The sequence below is a fragment of the Mustelus asterias genome, chromosome 17, assembly GCF_964213995.1.
Source record: "Mustelus asterias chromosome 17, sMusAst1.hap1.1, whole genome shotgun sequence".
In the NCBI taxonomy this organism is placed as follows: domain Eukaryota; kingdom Metazoa; phylum Chordata; class Chondrichthyes; order Carcharhiniformes; family Triakidae; genus Mustelus; species Mustelus asterias.
The window spans coordinates 64,148,227-64,170,014 of record NC_135817.1 but is presented as its reverse complement, the minus strand read 5'-3'; the positions used below and the strand labels follow the sequence as shown (position 1 = coordinate 64,170,014).

Genomic DNA, 21,788 nt, shown 5'->3' with positions numbered 1-21,788 from the left:
CTGTCAGACCTGTGGATTTTCTCCAGCATTTTCTGTTTTTGCTTCAGATTCCAGCATCCGCAGTATTTTGCCTTTTTTGTAGAAATTAGATGTACCATACTTAGCCTCTTGGTGAATAGAATCTGTATAATCATCATATCTTCACATAAATAATCCACATTATTGTTTTGCAAACCCATGCCATAGAAACAGAGAAACTAGGAACAGGTGTAGTCCATTTGGCCTCTCGAGCCTGCTCCACCATTCAGTATGATCATGGCTCTATCTCAATGCCATACTCCCATGCTCTCCTTTTCACTCTTGGAGCCTTTAGTGTCTAGAAATCTATTTCCTTCTTAAATATATTCAGAGACTTGGGGCCCGATTTTACCAAAACTTCGTGCCCGAAATGGCGGTAAAGTTGGGCATCGGGCCTATGCCGTGATCCGCACCCGATTCCTAGCGCATCGCGCCTTTACCAACGGCCGATTCGGGCGCCGTTCCGGTGCGTGCCCAAATCGGCCGGCGCGACAATTTAAATGCATTTGCATTTAAATCGACTTAATGAAGCGCGTGCCCAACTTTACCATCAATTCCCCCTTTACCAGTGTTCGGCCCAATTCGCGTCCGCGCCTTTACCGACCTGATAAATAAAAGTCCAACTTGTACTTTTATTCGGCAGGGGAATCGCCGAGGCCCACCCTTCGCAGTCACCCCCTCTAACCAGCCCCACCCCCCGGGACCGGACCCCTCTGGGAGGCAGGCACACCCCTAACCTACCTCGATCGTGGTCTCCCCCCACCATCCTTCCCGCTCACCTTCAGTCCTTTGACAGCCTGCAGCACGTTCCTGGACACTGACTTGGAGCCATGGCTGAAGTGACCGGGATTCACACAGGTCCGCTGGCGTCTGCCGGAGGAGGGGGGGTGGCGGGCCCAGTTGGAACTCTGGTGGGGGATGGGGGTGGGATGAGGAGAGGGGGCGGGCCCACATCGCCCTCTTGGGGGCGGGGGGGGGGGGGGTGGGGAGTGGGAGGGGAGGGGGTGTGATTAATCATCCCCTGGGGGGGGAGGGGGAGTGATGGATCATCCCCGGGGGGTGAGAGGAGAGGAGGGTGTGACGGATCATCCCCTGGGGGGGGGAGGAGAGGGGGTGTGACAGATCATTCACTGGTACTCTACCAACCACAGCCATCTCTCCCGCTCTCTTGCACCTGCAGGGAAGAGTAATCTGTGGTTGGTAGCGTAACCAGTGATGGTGCCAGGAGGGATCGGCCGCATACACGCAGCGGAACACCCCCGACAAGAGGATGAGATGTCACACCCTCTCTCCCCACCCCCAGGGAATGAGACACCACACCCCCTCCCCTCCCACTCCCCCAGGGAATGAGACGTCAAAACTCCTCTGAGTGAAGAAGCTGCTCCTCACCTCAGTCCTAATAGTCTACCTCATATCCTGAGACTATGACCCCTTGTTCTAGATCTCCTCTCCAACGAGCCAGAGGAAGCAAGATCCCTGCATCCAATCTGTCCAGCCCTGTCAGAATTTTATATGTTTCAATGAGATCCCCTCTCATTCTTCTAAACTTTTCAATGAATATCGGCCTAGTCACCCCGTCATGTGATTGGTATGTAATGTCGAAGAAGAAGAAGTTAACACCTGTGGCAGGTAATTTGCCATGGTTAAAATAGCTTCCATTGAAACTGAAGCTCTAAAGAGCGGCACTGTGGCAAAGTGATTAGCACTACTGCCTCACAGTACTAGGGACCCGGGTTCAATTCCAGCTTTGGGTCACTGTCTGTGTGGAGTTTGCACATTCTCCCTGTGTCGGTGCGGGTTTCCTCCGGGTGCTCCGGTTTCCTCCCACAGTCCAAAGATGTGCAGAATGGGTGGATTGGCCATGCCAAATTGACCCTTAGGCCGAAACCCTACCACCTCATCCACCCTGGAATTGGGGCAGGCGTGGTTCCCAGAACAGAAATCTCCATTGGCCGACGGCAGGATTTTACGATCTTGCACGAGGAAGGCCGTATAATCCCACCTTTAGTGTCCCAAAGCCTGTAGACGAGGGAGATTAGCCCTGGTAACTATGTGGGGTTACAGGGATAGGGTGAAGGAGAGGGCCTGAGTAAGATGCTCTTTCAAGTCAGTCCAGACTCAAAGGGCCGAATGGCCTCTTATGCACTGTAGTGATTCTATGATACTTTGCACAATACCTCCATTTGTCAGTATTCTCCAGTCATTCACGCCCTGTTGCCGCTGCGAGCGAGGATGGAGAATTTTGCACTCAGTCAAATCTCCATTCAATGCAGCTGGACCAGAGAATCCCGCTGGCGTGAACGGCCGGAGAATCCCACCCATGATTTAACTACAGGAATTGCTTGATTGAGATTGTTGCATTATGTTGCATTAAAATGACAAACTCAGTTAATTATTATAAACGCTAAATTAACAAGTTGCATTGCCATTGAATTCTTCTTCACTGTTAACTATCAGACTGACTGGCTTTCCAATTCCTACATCATGATTTTAACTCAATGCACGAGTCATGCTGATGGGAGGTGAGGGGAATAGCAAACGGTCTGGAACTTGGAAGAGTGAGGAGAATTTCAGGGAGTGATGAATGTTTGGCAGGGGGCTGGAAAAATTCCCTACTCTTATTCAGACTCGCACCCTGAGATCTTCGCTAAAGTGTCAACCCAGTTTGTGCTCTGATGAAGAGTCATCCAGACTTGAATCGTTGGGCAGAATTCTCTGGCCGTTCATGCCAGTGGGATTCAGCGAGTCAGATTCCAGCATCTGCAGTATTTTGCTTTTATATTTTTGTCAACTTAAATTGTTTGTTTAAGTCCAGGAGTGAAACTAGAAACCACAATCACTGACTCATAAACAGTGTCAAGTTAATCAAGTTGCCATTGCAAGCCTGGAGTAAATCAACTTCAATCCACACCAAATGAAGTCACCCCCTACCGCCACTACCCCACCCCCCTCCCCCCAACCATCAGAGATTTTGGGTCTTGGGAAAGGGGGCTCTCTGGAACCTGTGTTCCGTCTGTCTTGCCCTGGTGAAACATCAATGAAGGAAGGAAAAAGGTGGAATCCCAGCCCGTTCAGGGCACAAGTGGGATCCACCTCGGCGTCCAAATCTGGGTTATGGTCTGGATCCCTAAACAAATGTTTATCTCTACTGTCACTTTTCCTGACCTTCCTACAAAGGAAGCTGATGGGTTACCCATGAACGCAATGTGTTCTGAGCACCCCACACCCCCCTCCTTCCCCCACAACCCCCGCCCCCCCCTTCATCCCGCCAAGGCATGGACAGCCTCCATTAGATTTTGTGATCTTCACCATTCCACAGTCCAAAAGACATGCTGGTTAGGTGCATTGGCCATGCTAAATTCTCCCTCAGTGTACCTGAACAGGCGTCGGAGTGTGGCGACTAGGGGATTTTCACAGTAACTTCATTGCAGTGTTAATGTAAGCCTACTTGTGATACTAATAAATAAACTATGAACTTTAAACCTTAGGGATAGAGTAGTGGGGGCACCCTAGATGAGCTCCTAGGGATGCAGTTAAAGTTAAAGTTTATTTATTAGTCACAAGTAAGGCTTGCATTAACACTGCAATGAGGTTATTGTGAAAATCCCCTAGTTGCCACACTCCGGCGCCTGTTCGGGTACACTGAGGGAGAATTTAGCATGGCCAATGCACCTAACTAGCACGTCTTTCAGACTGTGGGCGAAAACCAGAGCTCCCGGAGGAAACCCAAGCAGACACGGGGAGAACATGCAAACTCCACACAGACAGTGACCCAAGCCAGGAATCGAACCCGTATCCCTGGCGCTGTGAGGCAGCAGTGCGAACCACTGTGCCACTGTTTCAGGTATGCAATGGAAAAATTTGAATAAAGCCAGCTTTCTCTGAGTCTGTGTGCTCTTCTGGATATCACCGGAAGACACATCCCGGCACTCACCCTGAGACATTGGCTCCATTGACTTTCAGCCAAGTATAACCCGTCAGATGTCTTAATAAGTGAGCACATGTTACTCTAAACAGAGGGATAAGAAATACTCATAAAACATTGAATAAAAAGGGGCAAGGAGGAATTAGTACAGGGAAAAGGTTTAGAATTACTTCCCAACCTGGCCTGAGCTCACAAATGAAATCAAAACATGTTGTCTTATGCCAACAATCAATCAGAGTTCAATCTTGTCACAGATATATGGATTCATGGTGCAATAATCACCAGAAGCAGTCAGGTAAACCACAAGGGGAACATCAAGAGCCATTGGAAAAATACCTAGAGTTGACATTCTGGAAAATGCTGAGAGCTTAATACATTTCTATGAAAGGAACACTTGTTACTAAAACATTTGACACCTTAAATAATCTTTCAGCACAGCGAAATATTGAAACATTTTATTACTACCAGTGTTTGATTTTGTTTGATGTCTTTTGCAGATTCTGTGGATATAACAAATCAAAGCATATTTCTGACGACAAGAGAATATATTACCCAAACGGCCACAGTAAGTGTTTTGAACTGCAAAGGTTTTGCAAGTGGCTACGAAAATAAAGCTCAGCGAGTCAGGCAGCATCTCGTGTACGTCTGTGCTGTTTCTGGGATCTCACTGTGCGAAAACTGGATGCAGCATTGATGGTGTGTTTTGCAGCGGTGGGGGCAGCCTGCTGTTGGCTGGCAGTGGGGGTCTTCCAGTCCTGCCGCTGTCAATGGGCTTTCCTGTTATCCGCACCCTTCGCTGCCGGGAAACCTGCAATGGATGGTCGCCATTGGTGGGACTGGGAGAACCCAGCGGCAGGAAAGACCGGCAAATTTCTGCCTAGAAATAGGTTAAATATTCATCCACTAAAATACAATATCTCCATCACTTACAGATTACATTCCGAATATTTTTTTCAGCACTCCTGGGGAACACTGTTTTATTTTACTTTATGGCAGTCGTATAAGAGAATGAATCCACTTGTGTACATTCAGAGAGCTCATTCATACTATTGCAGTGTGAACTTGAATATATTTGGGGGATTTTTCGGACAGTAGTTACTGCCTCATCTTTGAAGGATTATTTTCTTCTATCCTTTGCTGCTGTCATTTTGCCCCTTTAGTATATAGGCTGATGCTACAGAACTTGTGCAAACAGTAATTAACTACATTCAGCTTGGGAATTCAATTACAAACTTAGAAAATAAAGAGTTCACAGAGATCACATTAACTTGTTCATACTTGAACTTGGATGGGGGGGGGGAGGATTCCCATCCATTCAATTTTACCCCCACCTTGAGAAGAGCGTAAAATTCTCCCCCATGGTGTACATCAATAAACCATGCTCTCATGCAATCTATGTGCAAATATGTGTGGGATCATAGGAACCAAATAATGTCAAAAATATCACATGACAATTATATATGAAGGTATCTATTAGGTCTCTGTTAGTTCATTCATCCAGACAACACCAATATATTCCATAATAACATTCAGTTGTTCCTTAAATGTTCCTTGTCCCCCCCTCTTGCATCTCTACTGGCAGTAAGTTCAATCTATTGCCCACTCTTTGTGTGAAAAATAATTTCTTGATAATCAGTTCTTATCTTGAACTACTTTGGGCGTGTGCCCCATGTTCCAATACTGCAACGCAGTTTAAAGTAATTTTCTAAATTTGCTGTTCCCAGATCATTTATTATTTTATAGACTTCTTTCAAATTGCCTCTCTCAAACTCCCTTTTCAAAGCTAAAATATTCTCCAGTCTTACCTCATCAAACTGTCCTCTAGTCTAACCAGACTAATATCCTGGCAGCACAATTACAGTGCCGATATATTCTGATCATCCATCACGCCAGCAGGAATGAGCAGATGGACTGGGTGTAAGCAAAATACTGCAGATGCTAGAATCTGAAACAAGAACAGAAAATGCTGAAAAAACTCAGCAGTTCTGGCAGCATCTGGAGGGAGAGGAAGCAGAGTTAACAGGCGGAATTCTGTTCACGCCAGCGGGATTCTGTGGTCCCGCTGCAGTGAACTAAGATTTGACTGAGTGCCAAATTCTCCATCCTCGCCTCCAGTGGTGGCGGGGTTTGAACTCCGGCCAACATTTCGAAACATTAATTCTGACCATATGACCATTAGAAATAGGAACAGGAGTAGGCCATTCAGCCCTTCGTGCCTGCTCCGCCATTTAATAAGATCATGGCTGATCTAACACTCGCTAAGGCCCACTTTCCTGCCTTCTCTCTGTAACCCTTAATTCCCTGACTGATTAAAAACCCATCGATCTCAGCTTTGAAAATATTCAAGGATTCAGCCTCCACAGATTCCTTGGGTAAAGAAATCCAAAGGCTCACTCCTCTTTGAGAGAAGAAATTCTTCCTCAAATCTGTGCTTCTTCTCCCTACAGATGCTGCCACACCTGCCGAGTTTTTCTAACATCCTCTCTTCTTGTTTGAAGCTGATTAGTTGCAACAGAATCTAGACTGCTTCCCAGAGGACTAACTATTGACAGCAATGAAAAACTCTTTAAATGGGAATGCAGAGAAGCTCATGCTTTCACTCAAATTATATTACTCCATACAGCTGGCATACTGAAGCAGAAATTCTCCTGCCTGCTCTACAGCCCTGTCGGGCTGGATTAAAAAGAAGGGAACAAGGTCAGGTGAATCAGTCTGAACCGTAGAATCAAAGAATCCCTACAGTTCAGAAAGAGGCCATTTGGCCCACCGAGCCTGCACCAACAATAATCCCACCCAGGCCCTATCCCTGTAACCCCATGTATTTACCCTACTAATTCCCCCTGACATTAAGAGACAATTGAACATGGCCAATCCACCTAACCTGCACATCTTTGGACTTTGGAATCCTTGATGGAGGCAGAGGAAGAAATAGAAAAGGGATGATGTGCAACTAGGAAGACATTTCCATCAAGGGTTGATTGATAGAAATTGTATTTTAAATCTCTAAATTGGACCTTAAAAAGAACCAAGATCTTCATCATAACACACCGACTCTGTGAAAAGTACATTCTGCCTAATCACCATTGCCCATATAATCATAGTAAGAAGTCTCACAACATCAGGTTAAAGTCGAATAGGTTTATTTGATATGAGCTTTTGGCGCGCTGCTCCTTCATCAGGTGAGTGGCTCGATATGTGTGATCTTCTTGGAGATCCTCTCCACTTACCTAATGAGGGGGCAGCGCTCCGAAAGCTTGCGATACCAAATAAACCTGTTGGACTTTAACCTGGTGTTGTGAGACCTCTGACTGTGCTTACCCCAGTCCACTGGCATCTCCACATCCTATATAACCATGTATGCTTATATCTGAGAGAGGTGTTACACTGAGACAAGGTGCTTCCGTAGATGGAGGATGAGTGAGCCTTCCTGGTCTGCTGTTATATATCTTAAATGGACTGGTAAGAGAGTGGTATTCGCAGTCAAATTTCTACTTGGGGAGTGGAAAAAGGAAAACCAAAATTTATAAGAACTGCTAGTCATTTTTAAAAATTGTTCAGTAACATTGCTGAATTTGAAATTTTTAAGGCAGCAGGAATAGTTGTCAACACTTTTCATATCTGATCACGCCACAGTGATTATCTGTGGAAGCAGTCATGTTGTGAATATTGTTAAGTTGTGTTAATGTCATGGCTGTGTGTGTGATATTTCTCAACTTCTGTGTTAACAGTTAAACTTCCAGGTCTACGAACATATGTGGATCCACACACATACGAGGACCCCAGCCAAGCTGTCCATGAGTTTGCCAAGGAGCTGGATTCTTCCTCCATATCTATTGATAAAGTTGTTGGAGCAGGTACTAAATTCGGCATATTATGCAATAACTGCAGGTTATTAATAAAGGTTGTGGCAACGTTGAAGATTATATCAATGTTGGCCAGTCACGGATTGACCTGCGCACAAAAGATAGGTCAGCCCATTTACATAATTCTCTGGCATTTGAGGCTTATGGCTCCTGATGCATTTTTAGCATCAAGGTTGGAGTTTTGGCTGCATGAACTAATGGATATCTACCTGCCCAGTTTGTGCTATGGGATAGACTTTAAAGTTTATTTACTAGTGCCACAAGTAGGCTTACATTAACACTGCAATTAAGTTACTGTGAAAATGCCCCAGCCGCCACACTCCAGCACCTGTTCGGGTACACTGAGGTAGAATTTAGCATGGCCAATGCACCCTAACCAGCATGCCTTTCAGAGTGTGGGAGGAAACCGGAGCGCCCGGAGGAAACCCACACAGACACGGGAAGAATATGAAGACTCCGCACAGACAGTGACCCAAGCCAGGAATCAAATCCAGGTCCTTGGAGCTGTGAGGCAGCAGTGCGAACCACTGTGCCACTGTGCATAGAGTAAGGGGTCCTAAGATGGCGCTAGTAACAGAGGAAAATATTTGATTTGTAAAGAAGGCCTCCCACTTAGTGACCACAGCTCAGACATTCCAGCTGCATTATGGACAGCCTATAAATCAAATTATGAGGGCCTTATGAAACATAGGTACAGATTGTGTAGTGGGATCAACCCTATTTACACTAGCTACCCGTGCTTGGCTTCAGTTACCCCCTTAGGAGTGCCATAAGATGTCCAACATTGTCCAGGAGTAGTTTCCGAACCGGATCAAAATATAACGCAAACATATCGGAGGAAGCATGACTAATTCCTGGCTTGAATAACTCTTACACGTTGATGCAAAATGGATAGAATGTTGAGCTTTATTTTGAAAGTATAACCGGAATCATTTTTTATTCATGCTGCAGGAGAATTTGGAGAAGTGTGCAGTGGACGTCTGAAACTACCCTCCAAAAAGGAGATCTCGGTGGCCATCAAAACCCTTAAAGTTGGCTATACCGAGAAACAAAGACGGGATTTCCTGAGTGAAGCAAGCATTATGGGACAGTTTGACCACCCAAATATCATTCATCTGGAAGGAGTAGTTACAAAGAGTAAGGGACCTACTTTAGTGTAACCAACACTTTATTAAATAATATTCTCCATATATCTATTGGAAAGACAAGTGAGCATAGAACATAGAACAGTACAGCACAGAACAGGCCCTTCGGCCCACGATGTTGTGCCGAGCTTTATCTGAAACCAAGATCAAGCTATCCCACTCCCTATCATCCTGGTGTGCTCCATGTGCCTATCCAATAACCGCTTAAATGTTTCTAAAGTGTCTGACTCCACTATCACTGCAGGCAGTCCATTCCACACCCCAACCACTCTCTGCGTAAAGAACCTACCTCTGATATCCGTCCTGTATCTCCCACCACGAACCCTATAGTTATGCCCCCTTGTAATAGCTCCATCCACCCGAGGAAATAGTCTTTGAACGTTCACTCTATCTATCCCCTTCATCATTTTATACACCTCTATTAAGTCTCCCCTCAGCCTCCTCCGCTCCAGAGAGAACAGCCCTAGCTGCCTCAACCTTTCCTCATATGACCTACCCTCCAAACCAGGCAGCATCTGGTTTCCTCTGGTTTGTAAAGTTACAACTTTCCTCTGGTTTGTAAAGAAATGTTTGACTATGGAATGGGGAAGGCAATGGCTCAGTGGCATTATCACCGGACTATTAATCCTGAAATTCAGCTAAAGTTCTGGGGATCTGGGTTCGAATCCCACCACGGCAGATTGTGGATTTGAATTCAGTAAAAAATATCTGGAATTAAGAATCTACTGATGACCATGAAACCATTGTCGATTGTCAGGAAAACCCATTTGGTTCGCTCATGTTCTTTAGGGAAGGAAATCTGCCATCCTTACCTGGTCTGGCTGGCACATGACTCCAGAGCCACAGCAACGTGGTTGTCTCTCAACTGCCCGTGGGCATCTAGGGATGGGCAGTAAATACTAGCCCAGCCAGCGATGTCCAATGAACGAATATGAAAAAAAAGCCAGAATTTTTAATAAGATTTGCCACCGAACTGGTCTGCTATGAAAACTGAGAGTGGAATTCCATTTAAAACAAAAGAATGTCCTAAATTGATCTCTTGTTGTTCTTTCACAAAACTAAACTGGGTTTAATTTGCAAGTCTTACCTCATCTTAGGGATTCGACATTGCTTCATTGTCCTTTGTAGGATTTGATTTGCAAGTTCACCTTTCCTTAACTGCTCCATGTCCATCATGACAAGTATAAGGCTAATGTCAACAGGTGAAGACAGTGAAAAAACATCCGATTCAATTTGACCCAATTGCTGTTTCATTGAGTTGGATGTAGGTATTAACCAAACTGGTCATTAAATACCTGAGTAAAGTGAATTCATACACCTGGAAAAAAATACCAAGTGCAGGATTCTGCAGCCTCACTCGAGGGAGACTGGAAATTCCCGCCTGAGGTAAATGTACATTTCTGTTGTCCACCCCTCACCCACTCTGATTTTGTGGTGGGCGGGGCGGTAGAATTCTGGTGCAAGGGTCAACATGGGAAACATTATACTTGCCAATTTCAAACTAAATATTTGAAGATTCAGATTGTTTCTTAATATTAATATTCGGGGCAAATTTTCCCGTTCTGCCCGCCACGAGAATTGTAGCGGGCGAGGGGTGGACCATGGGAAGGTCCATTGACTTTGGGCAGATTTTCCAGTTTTAGGGCAAGCAGGACTGGAAAATACGGCCCTACGTAATCTGTGTTAGATACATACTCTCATCCCTGTGCAATTTTCCTATAATTTGATAATCCAGTGCATTAGGAAGACCTTCTCTCAGAGTCAGCCCTTGGAAGAGTTTGAATCAGTGTGGTTAATTTGACTTCCCCTCCTTCCCTGAGATCAACATATCCCACCCCCAACACCCCACTGCCAAAGGTAAACAAAATCATATCTTGAGTTGTGAAGGATTGATGGATTGATCTATGCTCACCCCTCAGTGTTAGCATTTCCTTCCTTGTGTGAGGGAACCACAGACAATAAGGAATGAAGAGATAACCAGAGCCCAGAGAGGTCTCGCTGTCACCGGCTGCACTTCAAAGATATCAGACCTGCATTCCTCCATTTTGAAAAATAGACACTTTTTAGGTGAAAAAGACGTAACACCCTTGGTGGTTATTCATTATTATTGTTAAAGCCACAATAACAGTCACAGTACCATTAACACAGAGCTTAAACAGGATAATAACGTTTAATTACAACATATATCATGTCGTATTTTGCTTTTATTTGTGACTTCTTTCTTTTAGGTAAGCCTGTCATGATTGTTACAGAATACATGGAGAATGGCTCCTTGGACAGTTTTCTCAGGGTAAGCAGACTGTTGAGTCACTCAGGTGCAGCAGTTCCAACAGGCATTCTACATATAACCTTCCGACTTTACTGAGAAACTTCATCCGTTCTCTTTCAGAAACATGATGCCCAGTTCACAGTCATCCAGCTTGTCGGCATGCTTCGGGGGATAGCTTCTGGTATGAAGTACCTGTCTGACATGGGCTATGTGCATCGGGACCTGGCTGCTCGCAATATCCTTGTCAACAGCAACTTGGTGTGTAAAGTCTCTGACTTTGGACTCTCCAGGGTCCTTGAAGACGACCCTGAAGCTGCGTACACAACACGGGTAAGAAACCATCCTTCTTCTCAGCTCATGCCATTAATCCTGTCTCTTGTTATATGTAAGTGTAATATTTCATATCTGGATAAATAATCAAAGCATGTAGTGGATAGAAGCTGATGGTTCACTCAAGCGATGTGGCTCTAAACGATGGTGTTTTTGGCCTATGCTTCCGTGTTGTAAGGGAGAAGATTACACGCCAACTGCAAAAGCACAGCTGATACTTCAGATTAAGTATAAAATAAGCTTATATTCTTTGTGCAATTCCTCTCTCAACTCTAAGCCCAACCTCTTTCTCTCTGTGCACTGTAATCTCACCTGTCATCCTCAACTTTATTAATAGCATTCTGGCGTGTGTTCCCCGGAGCTTCCTTCAGTTGATCCTTCCAAGCAGCAAGTGTGCAACAGTCTCTTCCTCCTTTCTGCCATCGCTCTCTTTCTCTTCAGGTACCATGCCCTAAGAGGGCATTGGCACCCATAGACTTCTATGTGTCGGTTCATGGTTATGCAGTGAGTTTGCCATTGCTTTCTGCGGGCTGGCCAGGAGACTCTTACTGCCTGCCAAAGGTGCATTGGAAGGATTTATAGGACAAAAGTCAACCTGTTTGGCCACTTTATAACCTAATTTCCCATGGCCATCAAATCCCAGAGTGGGACTCGCACCTGGGGCTTCTTGCTCAAGGGTAGGGACACTACCACTGTGCCATCTATCCTTACTGCTGTTCGAATGAAGAGTCATCTCATCACCTTTGACTCATATTCTTTCTCAGAGAGAGAGGGACTTGCATGTTCATTTAGTGTCTTTAATGACGACGGGTTGTCCGAAAGTGATTTAAAATCCATTGAAGCACTTTTGATGAGTAATTATGGAGGAAATGCAGTAGTTTATCTGTGCACAGCGCAAATAGAATTAAATTAATGATCAGATTGTCTGCTTTCGATGTTAGTTGAGGGATAAATGTTAGGAAGGAGAGCAGGAGGAGCTCCCTTACTCCTCCTCGATAGTGCCACAGGATATTTTACATCCAGCTGAGAAAGTAGACGACGCCTTGGTTTTACACGTCCCTTGAAAGACCGCTCTCTGTCAGAGCAGCACCCCTTAACAAAACTACAACCAGCCTAGGAGATTGGCAATTCAACATTGTGGAACTTCTGAGAACCTCAGTCATAAAATCCTTACAGTGCAGAAGGAGGCCATTCAGCCCATCAAGCCTGCATCAACAACAGTCCCACCCAGGCCCCATAACCCAACATATTTACCCTGCTAGTCTCCCTGACACTAAGGGGCAATTTAGCAGAGTCGATCAACCTAACCCGCACATTTTTGGAGTGTGAAAGGAAACCCATGCAGAAACGGGGAGAATGTGCAAATTCCACACAGACAGTCACCCAAGGCCGGAATTGAACCCAGGTCCCTGGCGCTGTGAGGCAGAAGTGCTAACCATTGTGCCACTGCGTCTTTCCTTTCTTTATAGGCTTTGGAAATCTGGTGCAGCCCAGGATTATTTCTTACTCTGCAGACTTGGTTGTGCGCTGCACGATTGAGCTGGGCTTTCACTTAAGTTTGTCAATCAAAATCATGTCCTGTATTAAGTGGAGCTAGTCTTCATTTAAAAGGTGTACCCCTTTTTAAAAGATGTGCCCCGTGATTTCACAGAACATGTGCAAAAATTGGCCATGCTAAATTCTCCCTCAGTGTACCCGAACAGGGCCTGGAGTGTGGCAACTCGGGGACTTTCACACTAATTTCATTGCAGTGTGAATGCAAGCCTACTTGCAATACTAATAAATAAAATTAAAATTAAGATATTAAGAATTTGTAAAAATGTCACCTTTGAGTTTTTAGCAAATAGGTCATTTTTTATAAAACCTCTTGAATTCATCCATCGATAATAATTAGTTGTACAAGGAAATTAAATGGGACCAGTACTGCAGTGTTCAATGGCATAATGAGAATTATGCTCTGTACTGTAAAATAAGATACCAGCCTGTTATTGTACAGCAAGCATATGCCATTTTAAAGTTAAAGTTTATTTATTAGTCACAAGTAAGGCTTACATTAACACTGCAATGACGTTACTGTGAAATTCCCCTAATCGCCACACTCCAGCGCCTGTTCAGGTCAATGCACCGAACCAGCACATCCATCAGACTGTGGGAGGAAACCGGAGCACCCGGAGGAAACCTATACAGGCACGGGTAGAACATGCAAACTCTACACAGACAGTGACCCAAGCCGGGAATTGAACCCGGGTCACTGAGGCTGTGAGGCAGAAGTGTTAATCGCCATGCCACCATGTCGCCCATTTCTGTGACGGTTGGGTAGCATGGATCACAAATTTCAAAACATTTAATTCCTCATGAATATTTTCAATCTGCATTGACATAAAGGCAAGTGCTTTCCTTTCATCAGAATATAACAATATTATGTAGTGCATAATCTCAAGCCCAGACATGGTTAACCTATGTCATAATAGTGTACCACCAATTAGCTTCTTGTGTTATCTATGGGATACATGAAGGGTGACCTGAGAAAATGGCTTGAACTTCATTAACCCCACTGGCTTACATAGCCTTCTGACAATTATCTTGATAAGAAAAGTAAAATATCTCCTTCATCAGGTTTCAGGTTAATGAGCATTGCTTTGCTTTGCCACTCTTGTGCGCAATCCCCATGACCCCCATGCTTGGACACTATCATTGAAACAATTAATTTCAATCTGTAATATTAACATTAATGGTGCTGGTTCAGCAAAACTCAGGAAACGTACAAGAAGTTTGGAATTCTCCACTAGTACTCAGCAAACGTAGCCTTCAGGAGTTAGGAGTTTCCTGGGTGTTGGGACAATTTCCGGAACCCAACCCCAATGGTGTCTGTGATCTTCCCAGAGGTAGCTAAGAAATCACCTCTCCCTTCAAGACTGTGGGTGGATTCCCGAGACAGGGGACCAGCAGAGCGTCTGAAGATATGAATGGCTGTCAGCCTCATCTGGAGAGGGTGGAAGTGCTCTCTGGAAATTTAAATGAGGAATTTGATTTGATTTGATTGATTTATTATTGTTACATGTATTCTTATACAGTGAAAAGTATTGTTTCTTGCACGCTAGACAGACAGAGTATACCATTCATAGAGAAGGAAATGAGAGAGCGCAGAATGCAGTGTCACAGTCGTTGTTAGGGCGTAGAGAAAGATCAACTTAGTGCAAGGTAGGTCCATTCAAAAGTCTGATGGCAGCAGGGAAGAAGTTGTTCTTGAGTCGTTTGCTACGTGACCTCAGACTTTTGTATCTTTTTCTCAATGGAAGAAGGTGGAAGAGAGAATGTCCGGGGTGCGTAGGGTCTTTAATTATGCTGGCTGCTTTGCCGAGGCAGCGGGGAGTGTAGACAGAGTCAATGGATGGGAGGCTGGTTTGCGTGATTGATTGGGCTACATCCACGACCTTTTGTAGTTTTGTAGTATTTTGTAGGAATGACCACACTTCCACAGGTTTGCTCGTGGTCATGGCTGTGGCCCGCTGAACTCCACAGCTTTGGAATAAGGGGGGTGGGATTTAGAAAAGGTGTTATTGCCTATGCATGCCGCCAGGAGGTGCCTCAGGATACTTGTCCGACTTTGGTCTCATCAGGGTACCTGTCTGGCAATTAGATCTGATAACTAGAAGATCACAGCAGTGACCTCTTGCCCTCAATTAGTCTCTCAAGTGTTGTACACCCACCCAAAGCAAGATCACTGGGAGGGGGAAATGCAGTCGGGAGCCAACCTGAGGAAGGCAGTGGCAGAGCTGAATTATCATTGGACTAGCAATCCAGAGACCCAGGGTAATACTCTGGGGACCTGAGTTTGAATCCCACCACAGATGGTGAAATTGGAACTCAATAAAAATCTGGATTTAAAAGTCTAATGATGACCATGAAACCATTGTCAATTGTCACTAAAAAAAAACCCATCTGGTTCACTAATGCCCTTTAGGGAAGGAAATCTTACCTGGTCTGGTCTACATGTGACTCTCAAATGCCCTCTGAGGTGGAAGCCAGTTAAGCAAGGGCAATAAATGCTGCTCCAGCCAGCGACACCCACATCCTGTGAAAAATAATTTTGAAAACGTTATGATTCTTGGAATTTGCTCCTTTTCCTGCTTCAAACCTGTCTTCTTTATATCGGTTTTACAGGATGAGGGTGTCGCTGGCTAGGCCAGCATTTATTGCCCATCCCTAGTTGCCCTTCAGAAGGTGATGGTGAGCTGCTGCAGTCCCACAGGTGTACACCCACAGTTCTGTTAGGGAGGGAATTTCAGTCTCCCAGTGGCCTGGAAGACTCCCCCCTGATGTGTTCATAAGGTCCATTATTTCATTGAAAACTGGGTAAAATACAGGCAGAGAGGAAAGTCATACAAACGTGTTGTGTTGGAACATTACTAGCAGTAGTTGTCAGCCTTTGTTAGTGCACATGGGATTGCAGATTGAACTTTTTTTGTCCAAATCACCCATTTGAAAAGGACCACAACCATTAATATTAGATAAATGATTGTTAGAGTGATGCACTGCATTGGATACAGCCCTTCCGAGGAAGATTCTCCTGAGAATTTGATTCAGCAAAGCCTTACAATATATTTTTAAAGTCGGAAGGTAGAATCTTCCCCAGAGGAGATTTTGCAAGATGGTGCAGTCTCTTTACAATCATTATGCAAGCTTTCAGATGAGATGCTGAACATTTATGCAGGATGCACAGGGTAAGTACGGCAAAGATAGCCAGTCTAAGAAGCTAGCACAGCTAGTCAGATGCCTGTATCAATAACATTGATCAAATGTTACAGTTCAGGGTTCAAGATTTCATAGAATCCCTCCTGTACAGAAGGAGACCATTTGGCCTGTCGAGCCTTTACCTACAACAATCCCACCCAGGCCCTATCCCTGTAACACCGCGCATTTACCCTGAAGGGGCGATTTAGCATGACCAATCCGCGTTACCTGCACACCTTTGGAGTGTAGGAAGAAACCGAAGCACCTGGTGGAAATCCATGCAGACACGGGGAGAAGCTGCAGACTCCACACAGACAGGCACCTGAGGCCGGACTCGAACCCGGGTCCCTGATATGTGAGGCAGCAGTGCTAACCATTTGCCACCGTGCCACTCTAAGTTGTTAATTGACTTTGTGTAAAGCGCTAACAGTTGCCTTGTGCCTCATTATTGCCTTGCTCGGTTTTGCAATTTGGCTCTGTTCACACGTGACTCAATTGTCCTTACTCTTGTATCAAAGTTGGACCGATGAATAAGAGTATAATTTTTGATGAAAACAGTGCATTCACGCAGTGAGAGCTCTCAGGTTGCTGCCTGCTACCTTGCAATATTAAACAAAGCAGTACAGAAAAAAATGGTTATATTAATACAACAGCAAGCTATTAATTTCCTGTGTAACTGCGGCTTGACCATAAATAAACTGCAGCTTGCACATGATTGAAATATTTCTTGTGTTATTTTCTTATCCTATCACTTCCCCATATCAGGTTTATGGAATACAACCCTGTCAGAATTACACATGAAAATACAAAGAGCTATCAGGAGAGCAGTGGATCTTACTATAGAAGCATAGAAGCCCTCCAATGCAGAAGAAACAGTTCAGACAACCGAGTCCGCACCCAGTCTCCAAAAGACCATCACACCCCAGCCCTGCCCATAACCCTGCGTATTTACCATGGCTAGTTTACCTAATCTGCACATCTTGGGACACTAAAAGGCAATTTACCATTGACAATCCACCTAACCTGCACATTTTTGGACACTGAAAGGCAATTTAGCACGGCTAATCCACCTAACCTGTACATCTTTGGACACTAAAGGGCAATTTAGCATGACCAATTCACCTAACCTGTACATCTTTGGACACTAAAGGGCAATTTAGCATGACCAATTCACCTAACCTGTACATCTTTGGGCCCACGCTGACATGGGGGAAACTGTATGCAAACTCCACACAGACAGTCACCCAATGCTGGAATCGAACCTGGGTCTGTAGTGCTGTTAGGCAGCAGTGCTAACCACTGTGCCACCGTGCTGTATAATTTAAAAATGTACAAAAGAAAACCCCAAAACAGTTCAGATTGTTTAGTTTTGATTGAAAAAGTTGAAGATGCTTGAGACTTGAAATCCATTGCTGTCATATTTGCCACAGAGAACTTTCTGGTAAAATAACCCCATGCTGCTGTAAAATACAGACAGAAAGATTTGAAGCTTCTGGATAAGCTGGAGTGATACACACGCTGTTCCAAACCTGTCATTTTAACATATTTAACCAATTAGCACTCCATTTGGACATAGACCACAGCAAGGCATTGATAGCATCACACCAATAACATCTCCAAATATTCTTAGCAGCCAGCAAGATCACTTTTTCAAGGTGCTTGTCTTCACTATAATTGCCTCTAATTGCAACTTTGTCTGATGCCACTCACGAGTTGAAATCACTCTGCGTGATACCGTTAACAGATACTTCAATTCCAATAGCATTGAATGGAATTTCATATGTCTGCTGTTTGATGGAGTTTTAATTGCTGGAACTGAACTGAGACTTTCAAACTTTCAAAGCACAAAACAAAGTTATGGTGAAACAAAAAAAACTGAATCGGAGTACGATGACATCTGGAGTGTAGTTAGCACTGGTGAAGAAGGTGATGACAATCATTAGCACTTTGATTTATTTCTGTCGTGTTGACTCCTTATTATTCCTTCCGTTTGAGCTATTATAACAATGGCAGTCTAAAGTCAAGTTTTTTCTCCCAAATCAGACCAATCCTTTCCAGAGATTAATTTACTTGTCTGAGTGGCTTTAAGGTCTGGGCTACTTACTCCTAGGTCAACACCCCTTCTTGATTTTCACAGAATCACAGAATAGTTACAGTGCAGAAGGTGACCATTCGGCCCATCATGTCTGTACCAGTTCTCTGGATGAGCATTTCACCTAGTACCATCCCCTGCCGTACTCTGCATATTGCTTTTTTTCAAGTAACCATCTAATGCCCTCTTGAATGTTAAGCCTCTCAGTTGTGATCCAATAATAAAAGATGATGCAAGTCCAGCTTCTTCACAAACTCACTTTATTCTCTTTTACAACTGCACATACACCCAACACCCAGTGCCACCTGCAAACCCTTTACATAATCCCGGTGAATATTATTTAAAAATTAATATACAAATTAAGTCTGAAGTGGAATGTTGCAGTTAACCCATTCCTAACATTTAATGTCCCAATTGAACCTGCCTCCACCATGCTCTCAAGCAATGCATTCCAGACCTGAACCACTCGCCACTTGAATTATTTTGTTCCCCTATCGCTTTTGCTTCTTTTACCAATTCTCTTAAATCTGTGCCCTCTGGTTCTCGATCTCTCTGTCAGTGAGAGGTTTCTCCCTATCTAACCTGTCCAGACCTCTCATGATTTTGAATACCTCTATTAAATCTCCCCTCAGCCTTCTTTTCTCCAAGGGAAAGAGTCCCGACTTCTCCAATCTATTCTCTCAACTGATGGGTTATGTCAGCTTGTTACACTTGAAGGTTGAGCTGATTACATGGTTGATATTATCAGACCTAGCCTCTGACTTTTGAGCTTTTGATTAGCTGAGGAAAAGTCTTACAGAGCAGGCTTTAAACAAAGAAAACCTGTTTGGTTTGTGTAAGTTCTTTTCACTTCTGAAATAGAGGAAAGAGGACAATGAACAAGTAAATAATGTTGAAATATTCCTGTGTTCCCAAGAAGAAGGAAAACCAATAGAATGCTATTATTTATTGTGAGGGGAACTGATTACAAAAGTAGGGAGGATATGCTTCAGTTGTACAAGGCATTGGTAAACCCACAACTGGAGTATTGTGTACAGTACTGGCCTCCTTGTTTAAGGAATGATGTAAGTGCACGAGAAGCAGTTCCGAGAAGGTTGACTAATACTAGGAATGGGTGGATTGTCTTATAAGGAAAGGTTGGAGAGGTTAGATTTGTATTGCTAGAACAAAGAACAGCACAGCACAGGAAACAGGCCCTTCGGCCCTCCAATAGAGTTTAGAAGAGTAAGAGGCAACTTGATCAAAATCTTTAAGATCCTGAGGGGTATTGACAGGGAGAATGTGGCGAGAATATTTCCTTTTGCGGGAGAATCTAGAACTAGGGATCACTGTTTAAAAATAAGGGGTTGCTCATTTAAGATGGAGATGAAGAGATTCATGATCCTCTGAGGAAACATTTCTCCTCATTTACGTCTTAAATGAGCGGTCTCTTATTTTTAAACAGTGAACCCCAGTTCTAGATTCTCCAACAAGAGGAAATATTCCTGCCTCCTGCCCAACAATTTCCACCCACACGTTCTTCATGGTAGGATGGGCTGGAGTTGAGTCTGCCCCCTACCAAAGCAAACCCAGATTGGGAATGGAGATGCACAGTTGCTGAGGCAGGCAGGTTAGAAGGCCCACAACCATTCACTGGAACATTGGCCTAGTTCTGTCCATGAACGTTAAGCACTTATGCCTCACTGCCATCCATCCCTCACCCATCCTCATGCTCCTTTGAACCCCTCCATGCATCCTCCGTACCTTCCCATGCCCACACACCCAGAATCCACCATGGACAGAGCTCAAACCCTATTGAGCTCAAGCCCTATTTGAGTCTTGAAGCCATCAGGAAGTCATTGCGATGCTCATGAAACTGTCAAAATAAGCAAACATCCACTCGAAGACCTCTTCAAAGAAACTAATCCTCTTAGGGAGCTGAGAAAATTGTCAATTGAACATACAACCATACAAGTTCCACTTGAAAAAACCTTAATCCTTTGAAGTGATTATAAAATTGTCAAAATAAACATATAGTCATTCAAAATCCCTTCAAAAACTCGATGTTGGAATTCTCCGGCCGTTCGCACCAGTGGGATTCTCTGGCCCTGCGGCAGTGAATGGAGATTTAGCTGAGCACCCAATTCTCTGTCCTTGTTGCAGGGGCAATGGGATGTGAACGGCCAGAGAACTCTGGCCATCATCTCATTCTCAAATGTCCAAAGATGTGCGGGTTAGGTTAATTGGCCATGCTAAATTGCCCCTTAGTGTCCTGGGATGCGTAGGTTAGAGGGATTAGCGGGTAAAATATGTGGGGATATGGGGATTGGGCCTGGGTGGGATTGTGGTCGGTGCAGACTCGATGGGCCGAATGGCCTCTTTCTGCACTGTAGGGTTTCTATGATTTCTATGAAATACACGCCATTGGAACTCCACTGGAAGAAACAAGGGTTAGAATTTTCTGGCCCAAGCGTGGTGGATCCTGCCACAGTGGATGCAATATCCCAGCCAAAAGGTCCATTGACTCCAGAGACAGAAAATCCCGCCCTTATTCTTCTTAAGTGGACATAAAACTGTCAAAATAAACAAACAGCCATTCAAAAACCTCTTCAAAAAGTACCCCTCTTCAGGGCTCATGGAATGATCAATCTGAACAAAGCTCACAGTCTCCTGGACACTGCGATTACGCGTTCCTCAATATTGTCCGTGCGGTTCATCATGAATTGCTATCCCCAAAGCGGCGCCACACATTTAGGACCGAGATAAGGAGAAATTACTTCACTCAAAGCGTTGTGAATCTTTGGAATTCTCTATCCCACAGGATTTGCGAATGCTCCATCACTAAATGTATTTAAGACTGGACTGGACTGATTTTAGATCTCTCAGTAAATTAAGGGATATAAGGAGTGGGCGGGTAAATGAAAATGAAGCTCAAGATCAGTCATGGTGTTACTGAATGACAGAGAAGGCTCAACAGACCATAAGGTTTAATCCTGCTCCTATTCCTTGTATTGTCATCCTCTGTGTTTCTGATTTGCTCACACCTTCAAGATGGTTGATGTTCAGGTGATTAGTTATCCATCAGTTCTGTTTGCTTTGTCATATTAGAAACACATTTGGTCACTTGGATATTGTATCGTCATTTACCTGACTTTTTATGCTTGTTTGAAATCAATAACTGATGTCATAGAATCACTACGGATACACAAGGAGGCCATTCGGTCCATCAAGTCTGCACCGACTCTCCAATACAGTATCCCACCCAGACCCTATCCCCGTACCCCATGTATTTGCCCCACTAATTCCCCCTAACCTACACATCTTGGGACACTCGGGGACAATTTAACATGGCCAATCCACCTAACCTGCACATCTTTGGAATGTGGGTGGAAACCAGAGCACATGGAAGAAATGCACACAGACACGGGGAGAA

The 21,788-nt window shown here is 44.4% G+C and overlaps 1 protein-coding gene across 1 annotated transcript in view; it reads left to right on the top strand.

Annotated features, from left to right (window-relative positions):
- epha3 (eph receptor A3) overlaps window positions 1-21,788 on the top strand; it is a 327,186-nt gene that overhangs the window by 252,538 nt on the left and 52,860 nt on the right. Inside the window, exons 9-13 of the mRNA XM_078232846.1 lie at window positions 4,441-4,508; window positions 7,672-7,797; window positions 8,758-8,943; window positions 11,180-11,241; window positions 11,341-11,550. Coding sequence (XP_078088972.1) covers window positions 4,441-4,508; window positions 7,672-7,797; window positions 8,758-8,943; window positions 11,180-11,241; window positions 11,341-11,550 — 652 coding nt within the window. The remainder of the gene's footprint in view (window positions 1-4,440; window positions 4,509-7,671; window positions 7,798-8,757; window positions 8,944-11,179; window positions 11,242-11,340; window positions 11,551-21,788) is intronic.